This window comes from Microcaecilia unicolor, chromosome 6, assembly GCF_901765095.1.
Source record: "Microcaecilia unicolor chromosome 6, aMicUni1.1, whole genome shotgun sequence".
In the NCBI taxonomy this organism is placed as follows: Eukaryota; Metazoa; Chordata; class Amphibia; order Gymnophiona; family Siphonopidae; genus Microcaecilia; species Microcaecilia unicolor.
This window is the reverse complement of record NC_044036.1, coordinates 190,477,867-190,502,663: the sequence shown is the minus strand read 5'-3', so window position 1 is coordinate 190,502,663 and position 24,797 is coordinate 190,477,867. Positions and strand designations below refer to the sequence as shown.

Genomic DNA, 24,797 nt, shown 5'->3' with positions numbered 1-24,797 from the left:
TCTCCTCTTCCCTGCCCTCCCATCCGTGTCCCGCGATTCTCTCCTCCCCTCCCATCTCATCCATGTCTATCGATTCTCCTCTGCCCTGCCCTCCCCTCTATGTCCTGCGATTCTGTCCTCCCCTCCATGTCCATCGATTGTCCTGTGCCCTGCCCGTCTATCCATGTCCTGCAATTCTGCCCTCCCCAGAGATTGTCCTCTGCCCTGCCCTCCTATCGCATCCATATCCATCTTGAGAGAGAGAGTGAGAGTGTGTATATGTGTGTGTGTGTGTGTGTGAGAGAGAGAGCTGCTAGGAGTCCCTGTGACAGTGGAGGGTCAGTTGCTCCTTATAGCCAGTTGTTAGAGGCAGCAAAGCATGGCTCATTTTTGAGTCGCCTGGCCCCCCCTTGTTCTAGAATTTTGCGTGTGTGTGTGAGAGAGAGAGAGTGAAAGTGTGTGTGTTTGTGTGTCTGTCTGAAAGAGAGAGTGTGAGAGAGAAAAAGAGAGTGTGTGAGAAAGAGGGGGGGAGAGAGACAGGGAGAGGGAGAGACAGAGCGAGAGAGAGGGGGGGAGAGACAGAGATAGGGAGACAGAATGAATATTAAAAATAAAGGTGAAGAACTCCTGCTCTGGTGGGAAGGGGGAGCTGTTCCACTGTAAGCAGCAGGGGAAAAAAAATTCAAAAGCCAAGCCACTGCCACTCCCGTATGTCAGTGAGAGGAAAGCAGCAGGCTGCACACATTTGCCACCTGCAACCTGGGAGAAGAGAGCTGTGCAAACGGAGGGAGGGAGAGAGAGATGGAGAGCCGAGTCCTGTCTCCCCATCATAAAAACAAAGAGCTTGTGGCAAGCTCCCACCCCCCTTTGGAGCCTCGAGACCGCGGAGCTCTGGGTCTTTGAACCATCGTCGATCAGAGGGCTGATAGGGCGGGGCCCGAGGGCTGATGGGGCGGAGCCAGGGTTGTGTCAGCGCAGGCAGGGCTGAAGGAAGTCAGAGCTGTGGCAGGGAATTGAGAAGGAAGGGACAGTGCTTGCAATCTGTATCGATCATCCAGAAGAGTACATCTATACCAAGAACATCCTTGCTGAGCATGGCTCCCAAGAATAGGAAAGCCAACAGAACGGGGCAATGGAAGGGTCAGTGTTTTGTATTGGTTGTGTAGGAGCCCAGGAACTGCAGGTGTAGGATCGCTTTGCCCGGTGCTTCGGGGAGGGATTTGAGGGTGGACGTAGGAGGTGGGTGTGGTTAGGCATTGGAGCGTCATTGCATTGCCTGCCGCTGTTCCTGCCTGTAACAACGTCAGGAGTGATCTTTGACATGTTCTGCGCATGCACAGCACGTCGGTCACTCTTCATTTATATAGTAGGATATATATATATATATATATAAATTACACCACTATAATATCCTAAGAAGATTATGAGGAATTACACACCAATAATATATCCTGAGAAGATTACACACTTAGCAGCAAAATAAGGCTGAACTATGACTACAGGGCCAAGTATGGGGGATTAGAGAGAAATCAGAAGATGGGAGAGAAAGAACAGAAGATTGCCTGATGGTTGGTGCCCTCTCAGTTCAGTTAGAGAGACTGACTTTTTGGCCTAAACACCAGTGAACAGAATTCCTTGTGATAAAAGCTAACAAGGTCAGTTCAGTTGTGACTCTGTGGATTCCCCCAAGACTGTAACCGCTGCACAGAGCAAAGATCTTGGACTTTATTCCTGATCAGGGATAGAATCGCAGGTACTCAGCTGGAGTCTAAAAAGGAAGAAGTCTGGAACCTACGGAGAGCAAAGGGTGAGAGAAGAAGGATTTTCCTTCCTATAGTTCAGGGGTAGCTAGTTTATGGTGGTTGCCTGTCACTGATTGGTTATAACAGGACCTGTTCTTGGTCATGTGACACATGGACCAATCACCAATTGGATATCTCTGTTCAGCAGATAACCCATGGTCATGACCAAAGAGGGCTTGTGAGCATCCAGCTAGAATAACATCAGTCACGAGCCTGATTGTAGCAAGCGCTCCTCCATTGTTCACAATTGTTACCAGAGACACTGTTCTTGACAAGTTCACTACTCCGTATGCTCCCAGGAGACAACGTGGACAGCCAATGCATGTAGACATATGTCCTTGGTGAAGTCAGCAGCACAGCTGTGCCAAGTAGTAGTTTTCCTTTATAGAAAGATGGTTTCTGATGTATTCAGACTAGAGGCTGTAGAATCCATAGTAGCTCAGCAAAAGATGGTTCAGGCTTAACAGGCCTCCAACCAGCAAAGGTGAGATAGCAGGAAAATACCCCTACAACACCACATGGATTAAGCTCACTTAAAGGCATATGATGCTGGAAGGAAACAGAACAGACTTCGAGAAAAGTTAGGGTTATTAACAAACCAAAAAAAAAAGGGAAGGAGGTCACAACCCCACAAGTATTCAACAGCAAACAAAAAAGAGTGAGACAACACAAAAGGAAGATTCCAAGGATATAGTTTTAAACCTTTAATGCAGTCAAAAAAAACTTTGATCGGCTAGTGAGTATCAGACTCAACACTGCCATGTTTCAGCACAGGTGCCTGCATCAAGAGTCACAATACCTTACAGAAAAGAAAAGTCAATAAAAAACAAACAGTAAAGCACATATATAAAACACTGAAAATGTATAAATATGCAAATAACTAATTAAATAAATGACTAAATATGCAAATGACTAATTAAATAAATGACTATTACAATGAATGACCAGTATTAAATATCATAAAACATGAAGGAATAAAGCATGAACATTCAATATATGTATAGAAGTAAACATATAAAATCAAATGATGCACTTAAAATAACATCAGAAAAAGGAAACTATGGTTAAATTCAAAATAATAAAAGATGAACTCAAAACAATATTGATAAATGACTGATAAAAACTTAAAAGGAAACATCTAATACATTACTGAATGAATAATATAACTTATAACTTTCAAAATACAATGGAAAAAATAAAAGAAAGTAAAAACAACAACAAAAACTAAAAGCAAACACATGGCAATAAAACCACTACGTACTTGTCATCTCCAGCGAAGCACAAATTTATTCAGTATTTATATTGGATTGACATGCAACATCTAAAAAAATGACAAAGCTGTGAAGCGTATTGTGATAAATAAAAGGCGGTCCTAGCCGGGGCAGGCCACTAGATGGCACTGTTCCCCTAAAAATGTCCGGGGTAGGCCACTAGAGGGCGCTAGGAGAATAGCTGGAGGTCGCTAGGACCGGGGAGAGCCCTGGGAGGTCCACAGGTGTAGGAGGTTATGGGCTGGGTCCTGTGTAGCTAATTAACCACTTTATACCCCCACCTGAGAGGTGAAAGAAAAAGAAGAGAGCTGGTAGCTGAAGAAAGAGGATCCCCCTGGAAAGAACTGGCTAAACCCTATGGACTTGTGGTGGACTGTGTGCTCAAGGAAGAAAAACAGGCTGGGGTAAGAAGTTCCTAAAGTATTAGTGTTGGACTGTGTAGCCTCAGTACTTAAAGGAACTGTGTGTTCAAAGAAAGGACTGGGAGTCTAAAGAAAGAAAGGACTGGGTGTCCAAGGAAGGAAGGACTGGGTGTCCAAAGAAGAAGTAGGGCTGTGTGTCCCAGTACTGAGAAGCAGGCTGCAAAGCCTGGGGTTAGAAGTCCCCAAAGTATTGAGGTTAATGCTGAGCCCAGGAATCTGTGTGGGGAGGCTCAGTGTGAAGATATGTAAATGTATAAAGTATTTAAGCTAGAAGAACTGTGCCCAGGGCCTGGAATAAAGAATTGCCTGAATATGCTGTTGGTAAGACCTGTTTAATTTTGCCTCTGGAGAACCAGGTCACCCTGAGCGTGAAAGGATAACATGCTAATCTGCATACAATTTGCATACTGAGAACCAGCTCACCCTGAGTGGAAAAGGGGCCCAGGAGCTTGAAGTTGGATTGCTCAGGATGCTGGGAAGAGACTGTTTGGAGTCCTGTTCAGAGGCCACAGGCCAGTGAGGCCTGTTGGAGAGTGGGAGCAGAAGCCTCATCTTCACAGTATAATTGATACAGGGGGCAGAAAACAAAAGTCCAGCACTAGGAAAAGTACAGTAGTGAATGACTAAAATGGACACGCAAAAGAGAGCAAAAAACAAAAGAAAGATAAGTGCAAACCTGAGAGGATGGGTTGATGGCAGTTCACTAGGAGAAAAGACTGGTGGGAATTAAGAATTATTGATTGGGATAGGATTGGGAGAGACAAGATAGGCTGCTAGAGATAGTTTGTGGAGGATCAGACTTTTATTTACTGGACTGGCAACATCATTAGATAAGACTGGATACTAGCACTAGTCCTGTCTCTCACATTGAAGTTTTTTGCCAATGTGGCCCCTGCTTCCAAGAAGTCTGTAAGGTGACGGATTAATTTTATAAGGAGCTGCCTAGATTTAAGATCTGAAGACATATATAATTGGCTGATTTTAATCAAAATATGAGCATACATTTCATTTTATGTACTTTCACTGCAGGAGTGCATGGGACAAAATGAAGGGGAATCCGCACTTAGGCAAGTAGATTAAAAATTCCTTGATTTATACACGTACTTGCAAAAAGTACACTTTAACATTTACAGCGGCCCTCAAGCTGATGTAAGTGCTAACGCTTACATGTGCATGTATTCTATTGTACTTATGCTAGTATTTTATAAAGTCAAGTAGGTGTAAATTAGGCATATGAAATTACTGTCTAATATTATAAACTTAGGTACAGTAATGTAAAAAAGTGTCCCTCTTCCTGATTGCCCCTGTTATTACACTGAATGGTTTCTGATCTTCAAACAAAATATAATATTAGATAAAGGGAACCTGAGTAAACACAACACAGTTTTTTAAATTATTATTTCATTTATTTAAGGAACAAAATTATCCAACACCCATATCACCCATGTGAAAAAGTAACTTAACTGGCTGCACCACCGTTAGCAGTAATAATTGCAACAAAATGCTTCCTATATTTGATATGTCCTTCACATAGCTGTTGAGGAATCTAAGCCAACTCTTCTTTGCAGAACTGCTTTAATTCAGACACATTCATAGGTTTTCTACATGGACTGCTCATTTCTGGTCCTGCCACAGCATCTCTTTCAGGTTCAAATCAGGATTTTGACTAGGCCAATCTAAAACTTTTAAATCATTAATACTTAAATAATTCATTGTGAAAGTACAAGAAAACGTCAAGTCCATAGCAAAAGGGAAAGAGAAAACACAAATCAGGAAAATAACCAAAACTTTATAGCTTTGTTGCTCCTCAGCCATTCAGATATAGACTTGTTTTTATGTTATGGATCATTGTCTTGCTGCATAACCCAATTACATTTCAACCTCAGCTCATGAATAGATGACTGAACATTCTCCTTAAGAATTTCATGGTACAATGCCGAATTTGTGGTTCCTTCAATAATGACAAGTTTTCCAGGTCCTGAGGCATATTAGTACTACTGTGTTTGACTGTTGGAATGTTCTTACTGTGGAATGCTGTGATTGCTTTATGCCAGACAAAATGGGGCCTGTTTCTGAGGATCATCTAGGTGTGTTTTTGCAAATCTGAGACGAGCATTGATGTTATCTTGAATAGTGGTGGTTTCTACCTTGCTGTTCTCTCAATCCCATTTTTGTCCGTTCTTTCTTATTGTGGAGTCATGACTACCAACCTTAGCTGAGGCTAGAGAGGTCTGCAGTTATTTGATGTTCTTCTGGGATGTTTTGTGATTTCCTGGAGGAGTTGTCACTGTGCCCCGGCAGTAATTTTGGCAGGTCAGCCACTCCTGGGAAGATTCACCACCGTTCCAAGTCATCACCATTTGGAGATAATGACTCTCTCTGTGGTTTGGTGGAATTCCAGAGCTTTAGAAGTGGCTTTGTAACCATTTCCAGACTGATATATTTCAACAACCTTTTTTCTCATCTCTTCTCATGGTGTTTTCCTCTCATGATAAAGTTCTGGCTGCAGTGGTAGAGCAGAGCGACATGGTTGATGCTGCATATCTTTGCCTAGCACTACAGGGTAGGCATTTTGGCACACTTGGAAGCCAGTCTTCAGGGCAGCAATGCCAGTATCCCACCCACTTCTAGGGGTTCTGGAATAGTGGGAAGCTATGTAGTGGAAGGAGAAATTAAGTCTTACCTGATAATTTTCTTTCCATCAGTCTTTCTCATTATTCCAGAGCCTCACCTGAGATGTTTATTTTGTGCATGATAATGGGCCAAATAACCACTGTCACCTTGCATGGTGGTTCTTGCATACCTCTTGTTCTCTACAAATTGTCCAGAGATGACAGAGGTTCACACATGTCTGTTTGTCTGGTTAGTGTTAGGTTAGTGAATTGTTTAAGGGTGTTTTATTTATTCTGAGTATAGTATTATCCTTACCACTTGTCTATGTAAATACTGAGGAGCAGGACTGAATGCCAAGAGAGAGATGTCTCAGCTCAATTGCTGGTTGATGGACAGAACTATCCCACAGGTTCTGGAATAATGAGAAGAACTTATGGAAAGAAAATGATCAGGTAAAACCTAATTTCTCCTTTCAGCTGTTCCTTTTATATCCTCTCACTGACTGATAACAGTTGGAACATCATCGAGCACTGCCCTGTTCCTGCTGTTTCTGAGAGATTAAATCGTCAATCCTGGGTATAAGCCAAGCTCTGAAAACCTATATGAATAACAGGTGACTTGCCTATTGTGTCTAGAGAATTGCATGTTTGTTTTAACCATTGTCCAATTAGTGTATATTCCAGCAGTTTTAAACTGACATTTAACTTTTTATTCTGTGATATTCTAATTATTTCTGCTTTATTCAGCTTTAAATAGTTCTTATTTCTTTCTGTGATTAAAAATCATTATTTGTATGATTTTCATGTTTTGTTTAGTAATATAAACATATAGATAAAGGAGTTGAACTCAGAATTGCTCATTGAGAGGCATGAAATTGTCCCATAATTTCCAGAGTGTTTTATAAAAAGCTAATTTTTACATGTCTGTCTTCTCAATCCAGTAGGGGCCAATGTGATTATTGTGTACTCCTAAACGTGAATTTGGATGTTGTTATTGTATCTGCAAAGTACCAATAAACATAATGTCTATATTGTCATCAGTGACCAATAATGTATGTTTCTATATAATACACTTGTTGATTTCCTCCAGTCAGAATAATGTTTGCAGAGGTCCAACTTGTATGTGCAGTGGCCAAAGTTCGTGTAAAGGTGGACATCCAAATCAAATGATTTAGCCACCTTCTGGTCTCCACATTCAGTAGCTATTATAAATTATAATAAAGGAAAATTAATCTAAATATGAATGTCTAAAACATCCCAAAATCTTTTTAAATAAACAGAAAGAAAACGCCCAAAACATCAGATAATCATGCTATCTGTTGAGTACTGATTTTATTTTCTTCTTTTCTTCAATGGAAATCTAGGAGGAAAAAAAGGTGCATCTGACAGTAGTAAGAACTCCTCAGCAGATAGCTCCCAGATGGAGGAACATCAGGAGGGGGAGCAGACAGAAGCCAGCAAGACCCAGACAGAGAAGGTACTGACTTTGCAAAAATATAAGCTGCTATGTGAATTAAGATGGTTGTCTCAGTCTAGTTTGAGGCCACATTCCTCTGTTATACCCTTTGTCACTGATTTCTGACCAAGACTTGAATAAAGAGAGCGGTACAATTAGACTTAAAAAAAAGTTGGTTATTAATGTACAAGAATATTTTCAACTCAAACTGTGTTGAATTATTTTTATACTCCTGTAGTGCATCCACAATGGACTTAAAAAAATTTGGGGGGAGGAAAATACCTCAGAAGCCCACGGTGCTCAGTGCAAAAGCACAGACAATTCTAGCACTCATTGGGCAGATTGCTTAATCACAGGTCAGAAAAACCTCCATGTTTCTATTTTGCTTGAATTTTACTGACATTTTTCAATTTGTTTAAACAATTTTGCATTTAAAATAGCAAACTCTTCTCATTTCAGGCACTTAACATCAGACACTTAGCTTAATACAGTGCTACCAACAGGGACCTGTTTCGCTTTCCGGCTGTTTCAAGGGAACCGCATTGCTTCCTTTTTGTGCCATCTGAAAAACAAAATACATTGTGAGTCCACAAAAGTTAAAAATATGGCCAGAACCTGGCATGTATCGTACCTGTCATATTAGACCGGCATCATCTCTGCATAACAATTTCAAAATGGCGCCTGGAATTTATCAGGATGCCAATTCTATAACAGCCAATGAAAATAGGCTATAGCTGATTAAAGCAATTTAAAGAAACTTTATTAAGATATGACAAAAAATGAAAGAAAGGAAAAGAAAACAGGTAAAGTTCACAAAAACACTCTCTATTCAAAAGAAGTATTTAAACCCATTGGTTCAATAACTTGTAACTGATGAATCCATCGTTGGTCTCTGTGTTAGTAACCGATCCAAATTGCCACCCTGCAAAGACTGTACTTGCTCCAAAATGAAACACCACAATTCTCCAAAGACATGCCCAGTGTGATTAGCTCCTGTTTTTTGTCTTGTGTAATGCAGGACTTGTGCTCAATCATCCTGATGTGAAACTGCCTAGTGGTCTTCCCCACATAAACTAGTAGTAGTAGATGTGAAAAAATATATTTTTTAAATCAATAGGATTATTGAATTCTGAACTACAGGTGTTACAATGTCCACACTTAAAATGTCATTTCATTGTTTCAGATGTTCCAGTTGCCTTAATGAGCTACACATGATTTTGATTGGCTGTCGTAGAATTGGCATCCTGATAAATTCCAGATGCCATTTTGAAACTGTTATTATGAAATAATGCCAGTCTAATATGACAGGTACGATACCTGCCCGGTTCTGGCCATATTTTTAACTTTTGTGGACTCACGATATATTTTGTTTTTCAGATGGCACACGGGCACAAGTAGGAAGCAGTGTGGTTCCCTTGAAAAAGCTGGAGGGCAAAACGGGCCCCCGTTGGTAGCACTCTATTAAGCTAATTGTCTGATGTTAAGTGCCTGAAATGAGAAGTCTTGAGTTTGTTATTTTAAATGCAAAAGAAATTTGAAAAATTTGAATAAAATGCAAGCAAGATAATAGAAACATGGAGGTTTTTCTGACGTGTGATTAAGCAATCTGCCCATTGAGTGCTAGAATTGTCTGTGCTTTTACACTGAGCACCGTGGGCTTCTGAGGTCTTTTCCTCCCCCCAAAATTTTTAAGTCCATTGTGGATGCACTACAATTGTATAAAATAATTGAGCACAGTTTTGAGTTGGAAATATTCTTATACATCTGTGCAACATCAGTTAGCACTTTTTGCTCCTTGCTATCAGAATGCTAATCCTTTTAGCGTCCAATATGTCCCGTACCTCAAATTCTGGATCATCTGCAACCGCTAGTGCAAGAGGGTGGAGGGTAGGACACTAATTCAGGCATGGACGTAATTCTAAAATACCGTCTTGGAAGCCTAGACCAGATGCATTCCACGTATTTGCAAAGGTGGAAAGAAAACGAGAGCCAGCATGGTTAAAACGTGAGGTAAAAGAGGCTATTACAGCCAAAAGATTGTCCTTCAAAGACTGGAAAAAAGACCCAAATGAAGAAAATAGGTAGTAACATAAACAATGGCAAGTCAGATGTAAAGCATTAATAAAGAAGGCTAATAGAGAATATGAAGAGAAACCTGCCACAGATACTAAAGCTCATAGTAACAACTTTTTCAGGTACATCAGAAGCAGAAAGCCTGCAAGGGAATCCGTGGAACCTTTAGATCACAAAGGAGCAAAAGGGGCACTGAGGGAGGTCACGGCCATAGCGGAGAAATTGAATGAATTCTTTGCTTCTGTCTTTACAGAAGAGCATGTAAAAGATCTGCTTGTACCAGAAATGTTTTTCAAGGGTGATGATGTGGAGGAACTGAAAGAAACCTCTGTGAACCTGGAAGATGTACTTAACCAAATTGACAAATTAAAGAATAGTAAATCACCTAGACCAGTTGGCATACATCCAAGGGTACTCAAAGAACTCAAGCATGAAATTGCTGATCTGCTGTTAGTAATATATAACCTCTTGTTAAAATTGTCTGTAATACCTGAAGATTGGAGGGTGGACATTGTGATTCCGATTTTTAAAAAGGGTTCCAGGGGTGATCTGGGAAATTTCAGACCGGTAAGCCTGACGTCGGTGCCGGGCAAAATAGTGGAGACTATTATAAAGAATAACATTACAGAACATGTAGACAAACATGGTTTAGTGGGCAGAGTCAGCATGGGTTCAGCCAATGGAAGTCTTGCCTCACCAATTTGCTTCATTTCTTTGAAGGCATGAATAAACATGTGGATAACGGTGAGCCGGTTGATGTAGTGTATCTAGATTTTCAGAAAGCTTTTGATAAAGTTCCTCATGAGAGACTCCTGAGAAAATTAAAAGGTCATGGGACAGGAGGCAGTGTTCTTTTGTGGATTAGGAATGGGTTATTGGACAGAAAACAGAGGGTAGGGTTAAACGGCCATTTTTCTCAATAGAGGAGGGTGAATAGTGGAGTGCCACAGGGATCTGTACAGGACATCGGAACAACAAGTGATGTAATTACATTTGCAGATGATACAAAACTATTCAGTTGTTAAAACACATGTGGACTCTGAAATATTCCAGGAAGACGTTAGGAAATTGGAAGACTGGGCATTCAAATGGCAGATGAAATGTAATGTAGTCATATGCAAAGTGATGCTTACTGGAAAGAATAATCCAAATCATAGTTACCTGATGCTAGGGTTCACCTTAGGAGTTAGCACTCAAGAAAAAGATCTAGGTGCCATTGTAGACAATATGCTCAAATCTGTCCAGTGTGTGGCGGCAGCCAAAAAAGCAAACAGGATGCTAGGAATTATTAGGAAAGGGTTGGAAAATAAGACAAGAATGTTAACGTAACCTGAAATCGGTCTACGAAGTGACCACTTTCGGCAAACTCCTGAAAACATCTCTTCGACAAAATATATCATAAAGAACAACATGCGTAACTCTACTTTCTTCAAGACATCCAGGAATGTTCCTTAATGTCTTGTGCTCTCACACCTTCTTGTACCTAATGCCTTTGGCTCTAACACTATCATGTATATCACCATCATGTAACCAAAACTTCCACTAAAACAAATGTATACTCTTTTCTATTACCAATATTATGTATTTCACCATCATGTACCCAAAACTTGCTGTAAAATCAAATGTACATTCTTTTCTATTTCCAGTATCCATGATGAATTGTAAGCCACATTGAGCCTGCAAAAAGGTGGGATAATGTGGGATACAAATGTAATAATAATAATAATGCCTCCCATATTCTTTCAGTTCCCACATCAGCAGTGGTGATGTGATAGCTAATGCTAGGATCCGCTTTAGGAGTCAGCACTCAAGAAAAAGACCTAGGTGTCATTGTAGACAATATGCTGAAATCTGCCCAGTGTGCAGCGGCGGCCAAAAAAGTAAACAGGATGCTAGGAATTATTAGGAGGATTCAAGAAAAGACCAAAAATATTATCATGCCATCTGTATCGTTTCATGGTGCGACGTCACCTTGAGTATTGCGTTCAGTTCTGGTCGCCGTATCTCAAAAAAGATATAGCAAAATTAGAAAGGGTTAAGAGCAACTAAAATGATAGAGGGGATGGAACTACTCCAGTATGAGGAAAGGGCTCTTCAGCTTGGAAAAGAGATGGCTGAGGGGGGGGATATGATTAGGTCTATAAAATCCTGAGTGGAGTGGAACGGGTGGCGGTGAATCGTTTTTTCTGTCATTCATAAAGTACAAAGACCAGGGGACACTCAATGAAATTGCATGGAAATACTTTTAAAACAAATAGGAAGAAATATATTTTCACTCAAAGAATAGTTAAGCTCTGGAACTCATTGCTGGAGGATGTGGTAATCACGGTTAGTGTATCTTTTAAAAAGGTTTGGTCGTGTTCCTTGAGGAAAAGTCCATAGCCTGCTATTGAGAAGGACATGGGGGAAGCCACTGCTTGCCCTGGAATTGGTAGCGTGGAATGGTGCTACTAATTGTGTTTCTGCCAGGTACTTGTGACCTGGATTGGCCACTGCTGGAAGGAGGATATTGGGCTAGATGGACCATTGATCTGACCCAGTATGGCTACAGTTATGTTCTGATGGGGCCTATTCACCATAAACAAGATATCATCTGCAGAGTAGTTTTATGATGCATACCCTCTCTCTTATCCCCTTAATATCCAAGCTACTTCAAACTCACTACCAAGGGGTCAACCAAAGGAGCGAGCAGGGCCGTGCCTAGGGTCTCCGGCGCCCCCCTGCAGTTGGCCCTGCCGGCGCCCCCCCCCCCCCCCCGAAAACGATCGCTACACTACCCGCCTTCTTCTTCCCAGATCCTTTTCCTTTTTGTTTAAATTTACCTCTCCGGCGCGCGGCAGTGTAGCGTTAGTGAGAAGGAGGCAGCGCTCCCCCGCCCCGACATGTCTTCTTCCCTTCGCTCAGTGTCCCGCCTTCTTCTGACGTCATTTCTGACGTCAGAAGAAGGCGGAACCGAGCGAAGGGAAGAGACTGACACGTCGGGGCGGGGGAGCGCCGCCTCCTCACTAACACTACGCTGCCACGCGCCGGAGAGGTAAATTTAAAAAAAAAAAAAAGGACAAGGATCTGGGGAGAAGAGGGCGAGGTAAGCATGGTGCGGCGGGGCGCCCCCCAGAGGATGGCGCCCTCCTGCCATGCTTACCTCGCTTACCGTGTCGGCACGGCCCTGGGAGCGAGCAATAGAAGGGGACAGCAGACAGCCTTGCCTCATCTCTCTGTCTGGTGCAAGAAACCCTTCACACAAGCTTTGGTCTGCCTATAAAGTTCCCTGATCCAGCTTAAGAATCCCAACCCAAACCCCATAGTCTGTAATGTTGTAAGCATAAAGATCCAGGCTATTTGGTCAAAGGCTTTTTCCATATTTTTTATTTATTTGTTACATTTGTATCCCACATTTTCCCACCTATTTGCGGGCTCAATGTGGCTTACATAGTACCGTAGAAGCGTTCGCCAAGTCCGGTAGAGAAACAAATACATGGTGATGTTGTGGTCGATTGAGGCTCAGGCACAATTGGGATCGAAGAGAGGAGAAGTTATATAGTGTCCATTACGAGCTTTGGTTTTGCTGTGTTGCAGAGTGTAGGCATTTATGTTGAGTTGGTAAGGTATGCCTTTTTGAACAGGTTGGTTTTTAGTGACATCTTGAAGTTTAGATGGTCGTAGGTTGTTTTCACAGCTTTTGGCAGTGAGTTCCATAGTTGTGTGCTTATATAGGAGAAGCTGGATGCGTAGGTTGCTTTGTATTTGAGTCCTTTGCAGTTTAGGTAGTGGAGGTTTAGGTATGTTCGTGATGTGTTTGTTTCTGGTTGGTAGATCTATGAGGTCTGTCATGTAGCCTGGGATTTCGCCGTAGATAATTTTGTGGACCAGGGTGCAGATTTTGAAGGTAATGCATTCTTTGACTGGAAGCCAATGCAGTTTTTCTTGGAGGGGTTTGGCACTTTCGAATCGTGTTTTACCAAATATCAGCCTGGCTGTTGTATTTTGAGCGGTCTGGAGTTTCTTTGTGAGTTGTTCTTTACATCTCACATACATTCCTTTGCAATAGTCTGCATGGCTTAGTACCATTGATTGTATTAGGTTACAGAATATTTCCCTCGGGAAGAAAGGTTTTACGCCACATTGAGTGGAACATTTTCTTTGTTGTGGAGTTCACTTGGCTCTCAAGTGTAAGGTTGCAGTCGATTGTAACGCCAAGTATTTTCAGGCTGAGATAGGGAGGGTGTGGTCTGGAGTGTTTATGGTTGTGGGTTTGTACGTATTGTGTTGAGATGAGAGGATAAGGCAGTGTGTTTTGTCAGTGTTCAGTTTCATATCAACAGGAAGAAGCAGAGAGAGGGTGTATTGTGAGCCATCCACATCAATGTAAGAATTTTTCTTATGTTGTCTCCTTCCTGATGATCATTCAAGTATTGAATCATTGAATTACATCATATAACTATGACTAAACATTTTTTTAATATATTAAACAAACTCGTATGCTAAAGCCTAGTTGAACCACAGACCTTCTGGTAAGGTGCATTGTTACTTCCAATGTAGACCAAAAATAAATTACCTCTAACAGTCCCGCTATCAGAAGTTAACTCTAACACAATGTCTTTTTGATATGTTCAATTGATTATATCCACTATGTTTCACTTGTTCTATATGTAATTAATTGTGTATCTACTCTTGAATGACGCTTGACATGTTGTAATATTGTAAACCACATTGAGCCTGCAATAGGTGGGAAAATGTGGGATACAAATGCAACAAATAAATAAATGTGACAGTAACCTCATGTATGTTGTAACTTTACCAAAGACCTCAGCAATGCTACTTACTGAATTTAAGTTTGTGAATCAGTAAGATTTATACACCTACCTCCTCATTGGTGTAAGATGTCATACTTTTCTCTTATTCATTTTTCTTATTTTCTATTTTTATCTTCTTACAACATAATTCAACTTTTCAACTTAGAAATTCTTCAGTCACTCTTCAATAAAATTAATCAAATGAGAAATACTCATCTAAAGATGAAATTGGAACAATCGGTCAGGGGATTACTTAATCCAACATAGACTGTTTTGCCGTGGAGCTGTTTCAAGGAACACCCCCTGCAATAATAGTCAGGGATTACTAACCATCCCCTCCTCCTCCTCATTACTTTCAGAAAACATCCTAAAAACTGCCTTCCTTACATGTTGCTTTGAAATGGCAGCGGTGTTCTCCCTATAACTTATACTTTCTCTACCCTGATCACATGATAAGGACAAGAGACCAATCGCAGAGCCCCTGCTTAGACCAACGTCATCCACTCAATCTCCATGTTGAGTCCAGCAGGAGCAACTGTGTTTAGTTTAAAAATCCAATTCTGTTTACGATAATTTAACACTCTCTCTAGATCTCCTCCCTCCCACCCTACATTTATCTGATCTAGTACTTGCCACCTGAAATCCTGCAGCAAGTGTCCCTTCTCCACCCAATGTTGCACTATACTTCCCACCTTCCTCGTATATCGTTGTGGAGTCAAATACTCTCCCAGGATATCCTGGATCTAAAAATCTCTGTTTTAGCTGCACCACATGCAATTTAAATTCAGGTAATGTAGTACAAATTCTCTGCACTCGGAGAAACTGGCTAATTGGTAAATTATGTTTTAGAGAATATGGGTAGTGACTATCAAAATGTAGCAGTGTGTTTCCCTCCACTAGCTTCCAGTAATGTCAAAAGTCATTTCAAATTGAATGTTAGTGTCCAACCCATTCAGCTTGGTCAAAAAGGTCCGCAATTCAAATTCTGAAGCTGTCCAAATAAAGAACACATTATTCAGGAACCTCCTCCACAATTACACTGATCTGAATTCCTCCAATGTGTATACCATCTGTCTCCAGCTGGTCCATATACAGTGTGACCACCGACGGGGCTGGTGACACCCCCATCGCCACCCCACTGATCTGTTGGTAATACTGCTTATCATACCAAAAAAAAATTATTCCTTATCACCAGTTCCGATAGAGCCAGCAAAAAAGCTGTAGAAATTCTCAGGGGCCCTAATCTCTTCTGGATCTACTGTGCGCAAAGTGTATTGGAGAGCCAGGTTTGCCCAACAGAAATTGTTATTGCAGGAGCAAAACATATAAAACTAGTGGAACCCAGTCCGTTTCCTCAACAATGAAACAGGCCCTAGGAAGGCTCTCTTGTAAGCGATTTTTTTTTCCTCTTCCCTGCCCTCCCCTCCCCTCCTTGTCCAGCGATTCTCCTCTTCCCTGCCCTCCCATCCGTGTCCCGTGATTCTTTTCTCTCAAGTCTTCCCATCCATGTCCATCGATTCTGCCCTGCCCTACCTCATCGTTTTCTGGCTGGCCTGGCTGGCTTCCCTCCTGACGTCAGCTCGCCTCCAGCGTTCACTTCCCTCTCACTGTTCCGCCCTCTGACATCATTACGTTTTGACACGAGGGCGGGGCAGTGAGGGGGAATGGAACGCTGGAGGCTGTCTGACGTCATGAGATGTTACGAACCCAGGCAGCCAGACAGCGATGGAACATTGGAGGTGCAAATTATTATATAGGATGAGGAAAGACTCGCATGTGTGTTACCATTTTACTATCTGTCAAAGCAATTTGTTCAAAGTATGCGGACCCATTGGCATGTTATGACATTATTTCCCTACTTTGAATTTCCAAAGGTGGCATTTACATGAGGTAAAACCTTGGGAGAGTATTTGACTCCACTACAATATACGAGGAAGGTGGGAAGTATAGAGACAGGAGGTACACGTAACATATGTGGTAAATGCCAGTGATGTCAATTTGCTATCACATGACCGATATGGGTAACCCCAGATCGGAAGTTTCTGCCCTTGTGAACAATTCGCCAGGATATAAGAGTCATGGCAGCGGAACACAACAGCATGGATCCTCAAGTTGCATCGCAGACCACCTGGACATTCAACGAATATCCCATCTTGCGGTTCCGGTACTGGATTTCTTGATCCAACAGCATGGTGAATGCCACATGGGTGCAGTCAATTGCACCCGGGACATTAGGCATACCAGCGATCTTGAAAAAGTCCTGTTTTATCCTCCACCAGGAATCTAATATGCCACCTGACACACTTTTTCAGGGCTTGCAGAACTTGGATCATAGAGAGGGAAACAAGATGAGACCATTTTAATGGAGTGGAGGAGTGGCCTAGTGGTTAGGGTGGTGGACTTTGGTCCTGAGGAACTGAGTTCGATTCCCAGCACAGGCAGCTCCTTGTAACTCTGGGCAAGTCACTTTACCCTCCATTGCCCGCCGCATTGAGCCTGCCATGAGTGGGAAAGCGCGGGGTACAAATGTAACAAAAAAAATAATAATAATAATAAGGCAAAACGTTCTTCTTGAGCCTCTAAAGGTGACTCTTCCCCAGTTTTAACCTTATGATTAAAGCTAAGTTCTAAAATGGTGAAATAGATCAAATGGTGGCCATAATATATTTTATTTATGTATTCACAATCAAAACTCTTGGCAAACCATAACCTGAACAGATAAAACATATAGAGTCATGGAACTTAAGACTGTGCGCTAGTGGTATTTCACATGCTTGATAGAAGCATGCATAGAATATAAAGAGAAACGGGAGAGACAGAATAAAAAGGGGAGAAGGAACGGGGGGAGCACTGTAAAGTAAGGAGGGGAGGAGACAGAGAAAAGAGGGGAGAGAAAGAAACTTATTACTACTGGTCCAAATGTTTAGATACAGTAGACTGGTCCACACCGCTGTTACCCCTCTATCACATACTAGAATGTCCCCGTGGCAAGGAACTACAGGACAATCAGCAGCTTCACCAGGTCTGGTACTGCATGGGATCTTGCTGTGGGTGTGTCTATATCAGCTCTGATCTCCTCATAGAGCTCATATATAGCTGTTCGGGTCAGGTGGTAATCATCCACGACTTTCAGTTCCAGTAGATCTTCCAAGGCCACCCAAGGACGGAACATACAGGGACGAGGCCGGGAACGGGCACAAGGCAAGATCACCCGCTACAGTTCCTCCCTTTGGTTGTTATTTTGCCTTGGCTCATCTTCATAGTCCAGCTATGCCAGGTACAATCCCCCATCCATGTCTCCAGTTGCACCAACACGCAAGTACAATTAACACATGTAAGACACACACAAAATGCATGTTCTGGTTTGTAAAATGTGGTCTTTCTTTGTGGCACTTGTATATTATATGAAACCTTCCCAGAAGTCTCTGCCAGGCTCACCTGCCATAACCTCTGTTGCACACGTCATATGTGTGCGTTCACTTGCATGACATCACAGGGATGTATGATGATCCTAGATCTGCTTTCACGACAGACACTTTTCAGATCTTTTTGTTTTTATAAATGAATATAGAGAGACTTTGAGCTGGATCAGGAAGAGCATAGAATTCTTATTACTTTCTAACTTGATAGAAATCATTTCAGAAAATAAAATACCCTCCTTCACATTACTTTAGCCATGGCTTACCTACCTACCCTGTCTTATCTGGTCACACAATGAAGGTTTTCAAAATTTTTTTTACTATAACAAATTTTGAACGCTGGGGAATTATTTACATAGGATGGGGGTGGCCCCATGGGCATGTTTGGGAACCACTGGGCTAAAAATTCACATTGCTTGCACATAGTAGATGATAGCAGAAAAAAGACCTGCACGGTCCATCCAGTCTGCCCAACAAGACAACTCATGTGTGATACATTTTGTGTATACCGTACTTTGATTTGTACCTGTGCTCTTCAGGGCACAGACCGTATAAGTCTGCCCAGCACTATCCCCACCTCCCACCACCGGCTCTGGCACAGATCGTATATAAGTCTGCCCAGCACTATCCCCGCCTCCCAACCACCAGCCCTGCCTCTCACCACCGGCTCTGGCACAGATCGTATATAAGTCTGCCCAGCACTATCCCCGCCTCCCAACCTCCAGCCCCACCTCCCATTACCGGCTCTGCAGGGCTTAAACTAAAAACATATGCAACCAATGAAAAACATTCCCCTATAGCCACGGGGGACCTTGGGAGCTTCCCCCCCCCCCTCCCAAATTTGGGTTCTGGCTCCCAAAATCTGCTGCTTTGGCTGGTGGGAGTCCCCAAGCCCTGCCAGCAGAAGCTTCCCAGCAGTGATATTCATCACCATGCTGCCTGCCCTGCTTCCCCCCCCCCCTCGCATGCGTGCCAGAGCAGGAGAGCAGGGCAGGTAGTACGGTGCCGAGTATCGCCACAGGAAGATGAAACCTGCCATCCCAGGTATGTGGGGTTGCAGTGGGGAAGTTGGGCAAAATGCGTGCCCCCCCCCCTCCCCCAAATCAAGGTCTGGCTATGCTTCTAATATCCCCAACATTCCATAGCAATATACTAACAATTAAAACTACACACCTGGAATCATTCTAGAAACAAATTCTCTCGGCTACCTTCAGGCTTATTTTCGAAAGAGAAGGGCGCCCATCTTTCGACACAAATCAGAAGATGGGCATCCTTCTCTCAGTGTCGCCCAAATCGGCATAATCGAAAGCCGATTTTGGGTGTCCTCAACTGCTTTCCGTCACTGGGACGACCAAAGTTCATGGGGGCATGTCGGAAGCATAGCGAAGGCGGGACGGGGGCGTGCCTAACACATAGGCGTCCTCGACTGATAATGGAAAAAAGAAGGGTGTCCTTGACGAGCACTTGGGCGACTTTACTTGGTCCATTTTATTTTTATGACCAAGCCTCAAAAAGGTGCCCGAACTGACCAGATGACCACTGGAGGGAATCGGGGATGACCTCCCCTTACTCCCCCAGTGGTCACGAACCCCCTCCCACCCTAAAAAAAAAAGCTTTTGATCTAACACTTTTCTAATCTGGAGCGCATTAAACAGAGTCTGCAGGAGTCCCACTAACAGATCCTCAAATGTTTTATAGAGTTTTGCCAAAAATCCATCTAGGCCTTATGTGTTTAAGGGATTTTATCGCTGCCCAAATTTTTTGTGTAACCAGTTCATCTAATATCTTTCTTTTCTTGGAACAACTTGCTTAAGGATATTGAATTAAGTAGCTATCGATATCTTCCAACAGAGGTGGGATTTTACCCCTATAAAGTTCCTTGTAAAACTCAAATCACATTCAGAAACCACCTGTCAGACCTGTGAGTTCTTATACCAAGTAGAGCGCTGCCAAGCCCAGTACTCGGACCAGGTTCTGCTTGGCGGCCGGACAACCCCGGGCTTCACCTGCGCTGACCGCCGTTCCCCAGAGGTTGAGCCCCTAGGTGCTGGTGGCCTGCAGGGCTTACGAGATGGAGCAGGAAGTGGGGTGATGAACGTGATGGCCAGACAGGCAGCAGGCAAGAGAGTGATCCAGGTACAGGCAGAGTCAGTAGGCAGGCGGCAGGTACGAGAGTAATCCAGGTACAGGCAAGGTCAGTAGGCAGGCGGCAGACACGAGAGTAATCCAGGTACAGGCAAGGTCAGTAGGCAGGCGGCAGACACGAGAGTAATCCAGGTACAGGCAGAGTCAGTAGGCAGGCAGCAGACACAAGAGTAATCCAGATACACGCAGAGTCAGCAACAAAGAACAAAGTAGAGGAGAAACACACTACTGAGCAAGTAACACCTACCAAAGTAGAAGCCGAAGCAAGGAGTCTAGGGAGAGCTCAGCTGATAAAGTGCTGGGATCTGACATCAGCAGGGAGAAGGGGCACAGCCATAGGACAAGAGCAGGGGACGGAGGAACCGAAAGACCAATAGGAGAGAAGCAAGGGAAACCAGGCAGAGGAAGAGCAGACCCAGGTGGGTGGAAGCAAAGCAATCAAGGAGCCTGGAAGCCAGGCAGAGAGAGAGCAGAGCCAGGTGCATGGAAGCAAAGCAATCAAGGAGCCTGCAGCCAGAGAAGAAGAAGAACACATATGGCTCAGGGCTGTGCCAGTCAAGTGTGCATGTAGACGGGACCCTGCGCAGCTCAAGGACGCCGCTTGCGTTGAGGTAGGGGACATGATACCACCTGCCTATTAGTGTTTTTAATAAAGCTCACTTACATAGCCTCCCTCTGCTTCTGAAGCCTTACGGGCCAACAGCTTACTAGCCTTGTCTCCCTTCTAAAATAGAACCTGCTGAATTCGCAATAAGTTCCCAGTAAAGAATCGCTCTATATTTCCACCTCAGTAAAATTTACCGATTTGGGAATACAGAGGGATTCCCAAAGCAAATCGCATGCAGATGAGCTGCTCGTTGTTTTTGCAAACAGCTCATTTGCATGCGAAAAGGGGGGAAGCCAGTCGGTCAGCTGAGCATGTGCAGAACAGCCAATCACTAAGCGTGGCTGCTCTAAGCATGCAACAAACGGATTTCATACAGACAAACTGTGTTTATGTAAGAGGTTGGTAGGATGGAATGCTGCATATGGTGAGGGAAAGCAGAGTTTAAAAGAGCATGTGAGTGGAGTTCTCTTTAGGGGCAAGGAAGTTATCAAGTTGCATTGCTGAAGAGTAAAGTTCAAAGTTTTAATAAATGCATCCGTTCCTTACCATCCATGTTCCTTCCCCTCTGTGAGCTCTTGTTTGTAGTGCAGCAGCAGATCCCTACGACAGTGCAGCATTTCTAAACTTAAATCCTGCTTGCCCTGCACCACAGAGGAGGGCTTCTTTTAACAACAGGATGAATGTTCTTCCAAGACGCACGTCCGGATCTCTGATCTGAAGTGACGGGCTGATTCTTCTCTCCACCCCAGATAAATTCTTCTCTCCACTGAGGTTCATCTGACATTCTTGCAGTACCAACAGCTCCTGACCACTAGTTAAATTTTCCACAGTAAAGGTAGGAGCTGCTTCTGTGCATCTCTCATAAAATGGCGGTGCATCACTTTGCATACACATTTGTATAATAATTAGCTCATTATAATTGTTAGCTGCTACTGTGACAGGAAAAGAGCTCGCAGAACCCTTTTGTTCAGGTCTCGCTGAACTCCATTCTCGCTAAATCAGCTAGAACCAGTGTAAAAACCACGTTGCTGGTTTGTTAGGTTTTGTGCATCTGGCTCTAAATCATAAAGCTGAGCCTTGAGATTGCTCCTGAGCCCAGCTAGTTGTGTTCTCATTTCAGGGGAAGCTATGCCCCTTTTATAAACTATTTCCAACTTTCTAATTTCACTTCACAAACTCTCAATTTTCTACACTTTTCTCTCTCTCTCTCTCTTTATTTTTTTAAATACCCCATATAATTAGCTGCCTTCAAACAGCCACAGTAAAGCCACGAGGTCGCTGTTGAGTGTTTAGAGTAAGGGCATGTTGTCTGCCCTTAACTGTTGGAGTGGAGGCGTGGCCTAGTGGTTAGAGCACTGGTCTTGCAACCCAGAGGTGGCCAGTTCAAATCCTTTATGCTCCTTGTGATCTTGGGCAAGTCACTTAACTTTCCATTGCCTCAGGTACAAAATTAGATTGTGAGCCCTCCTTGGGCAGAGAAATATCCATTATACCTGAATGTAACTCACCTTGAGCTACTACTGAAAAAGGTGTGAGCAAAATCTAAATAAATAATACTTCATTCTCCATCAAAAATGTCTCATTTAGCTTTCAGTACTTGATCAGACCACATAATGCTCCTCAAATTGGAATGAGATAACTTCCCTCCCAATCAGAAAAAGTCTACCCTAGAGAAAGTATTATGCTGTGTTTAGTAAAATGTGTAATTCCTCAAAGTTGGATTCAGCTCATGCCAGATAACCACTACTTCCACAGTTCGGCTCTTTCTCCTCCCTGCTCACACTTCTCTCCAGAGTTGACCAGCCAGGAAATCTGCTCTTCCGTATCCGGGAAAAAAAACCCTCTGCATGCTATTTGGAGTGTATACATTAACTAAATTGTATAGTTCTTTACCAAAAATACCTGAAATAAAACATATCTGCCCCGGGGTCCCGCACCACACTCCTCATCTCTGGATGCAGATCTCTTCTAATTGCCATTCCTACCTCAACCTCAGCATGAATTAAGCAGGCAGGGGAGGCTGAGCTGGCAGCCACCAATATTCAGCATCATTAACCAGGCAATGCAGTTAATTATTGTTTCTGACCACCCTGGAGGATCCAGAATTTATCCATGCACCAGTGTTATTCAGTACTGCATATCTAACTGGGCAGATAAAACCACACAAAACGAGTCCTGTCTTTGCCTGCATAGGTACGTGGGTACCAGCACTGAATATCAGCTGGCACCCTCATAATTTTTAGGTATGCCAAAAACCTGGATATTCAGTGCCCATGGCCCAGCATTGAATAGCTGGGTCTAATTTAGTCAGTGCTTAAAAAAAATTGCTGGCCGCTGCTGACCCAACTTTGTTTATTCTTATTTTTAATTTTGTTTGTCTATGTATAATCAACAAGCAAGCACAAATAAAAAGTAAACCTCCTTTGTTTTATTTTTGAATGATAGTATCTGAATAAACTATAAATTAAGAGCAGGGGCTGTCTTTCGTGTATGGTGTTCAGCGCTGCGTATGCCTTGTAGCGCTATAGAAATGATTAGTAGTAGTAGTAAATTCTCATAATCAAATGCAGCCATCAGCTGGAGTAATAAAATCTTATACATAGCTTCTCTGTTTGTTGCAAATATGAATTCACATAAGGGAACAACAGATGCTCCTGTCCTTAGAGACACTGTCTTAAGTACTACTACTATTTAACATTTCTAAAGCGCTACCAGGGTTACGCAGCGCTGTACAATTAACAAAGAAGGACAGTCCCTACTCAAAGGAGCTTACAATCTAAAGGACAAAAAATGCAGTCAATCAAATTGGGGCAGTCAAGATTTCCTGGATAGAGGTACAATGGTTAGGTGCCGAAAGCGACATTGAAGAGGTGGGCTTTGAGTAAGTACATAAGTAATGCCACACTGGAAAAAGACCAAGGGTTCATCGAGCCCAGCATCCTGTCCACGACAGCGGCCAATCCAGGCCAAGGGCACCTGGCAAGCTTCCCAAATGTACAAACATTCTATACATGTTATTCCTGGATTTGTGGATTTTTTCCCCAAGTCCATTTAGTAGTGGTTTATGGACTTGTCCTTTAGGAAACCGTCTAACCCCTTTTTAAACTCTGCTAAGCTAACCGCCTTCACCACATTCTCCGGCAACGAATTCCAGAGTTTAATTGGGTGAAGAAAATCTTTCTCCGATTTGTTTTAAATTTACTACACTGTAGTTTCATCGCATGCCCCCTAGTCCTAGTATTTTTGGAAAGCGTGAACAGATGCTTCACATCCACCTGTTCCACTCCACTCATTATTTTATATACCTCTATCATGTCTCCCCTCAGCCGTCTCTTCTCCAAGCTGAAAAGCCCTAGCCTCCTTAGTCTTTCTTCATAGGGAACTCGTCCCATCCCCGCTATCATTTTAATTGCCCTTCGCTGCACCTTTTCCAATTCTACTATATCTTTGTTGAGATGCGGCGACCAGAATTGAACACAATACTCAAAGTGTGGTCGCACCATGGAGCGATACAACGGCATAACATCCTCACACCTGTTTTCCATACCTTTCCTAATAATACCCAACATTCTATTCGCTTTCCTAGCCGCAGCAGCACACTGAGCAGAAGGTTTCAGTGTATTATCGACAACGACACCCAGATCCCTTTCTTGGTCTGTAACTCCTAACGTGGAACCTTGCATGACGTAGCTATAATTCGGGTTCTTTTTTTCCACATGCATCACCTTGCACTTGCTCACATTAAACGTCATCTGCCATTTAGCCGCCCAGTCTGCCAGTCTCGTAAGGTCCTTCTGTAATTTTTCACAATTCTCTCGCGAGTTAACGACTTTGAATAACTTTGTGTCATTAGCAAATTTAATTACCTCGCTAGTTACTCCCATCTCTAAATCATTTATAAATATATTAAAAAGCAGCAGTCCTAGCACAGACCCCTGAGGAACCCCACTAACTACCCTTCTCCATTGTGAATACTGCCCATTTAACCCCACTCTCTGTTTCCTATCCTTCAACCAGTTTTTAATCCACAATAGGACATTTCCTCCTATCCCATGACCCTCCTATTTCCTCTGTAGCCTTTCATGAGGTACCTTGTCAAACGCCTTTTGAAAATCCAGATACACAATATCAACTGGCTCCCCTTTGTCCACATGTTTGCTTACTCCTTCAAAGAATTTAAGTAAATTGGTCAGGCAAGATTTCCCCACACAAAAGCCG

The 24,797-nt window shown here is 42.9% G+C and overlaps 1 protein-coding gene across 3 annotated transcripts in view; it reads left to right on the top strand.

Moving 5' to 3' along the window:
• FANCD2 (FA complementation group D2) overlaps positions 1-24,797 on the top strand; it is a 763,224-nt gene that overhangs the window by 489,217 nt on the left and 249,210 nt on the right. For all 3 annotated transcript variants that reach the window (XM_030205444.1, XM_030205445.1, XM_030205443.1), the window contains one exon: positions 7,451-7,563. In XM_030205444.1, coding sequence (XP_030061304.1) covers positions 7,451-7,563 — 113 coding nt within the window. The remainder of the gene's footprint in view (positions 1-7,450; positions 7,564-24,797) is intronic.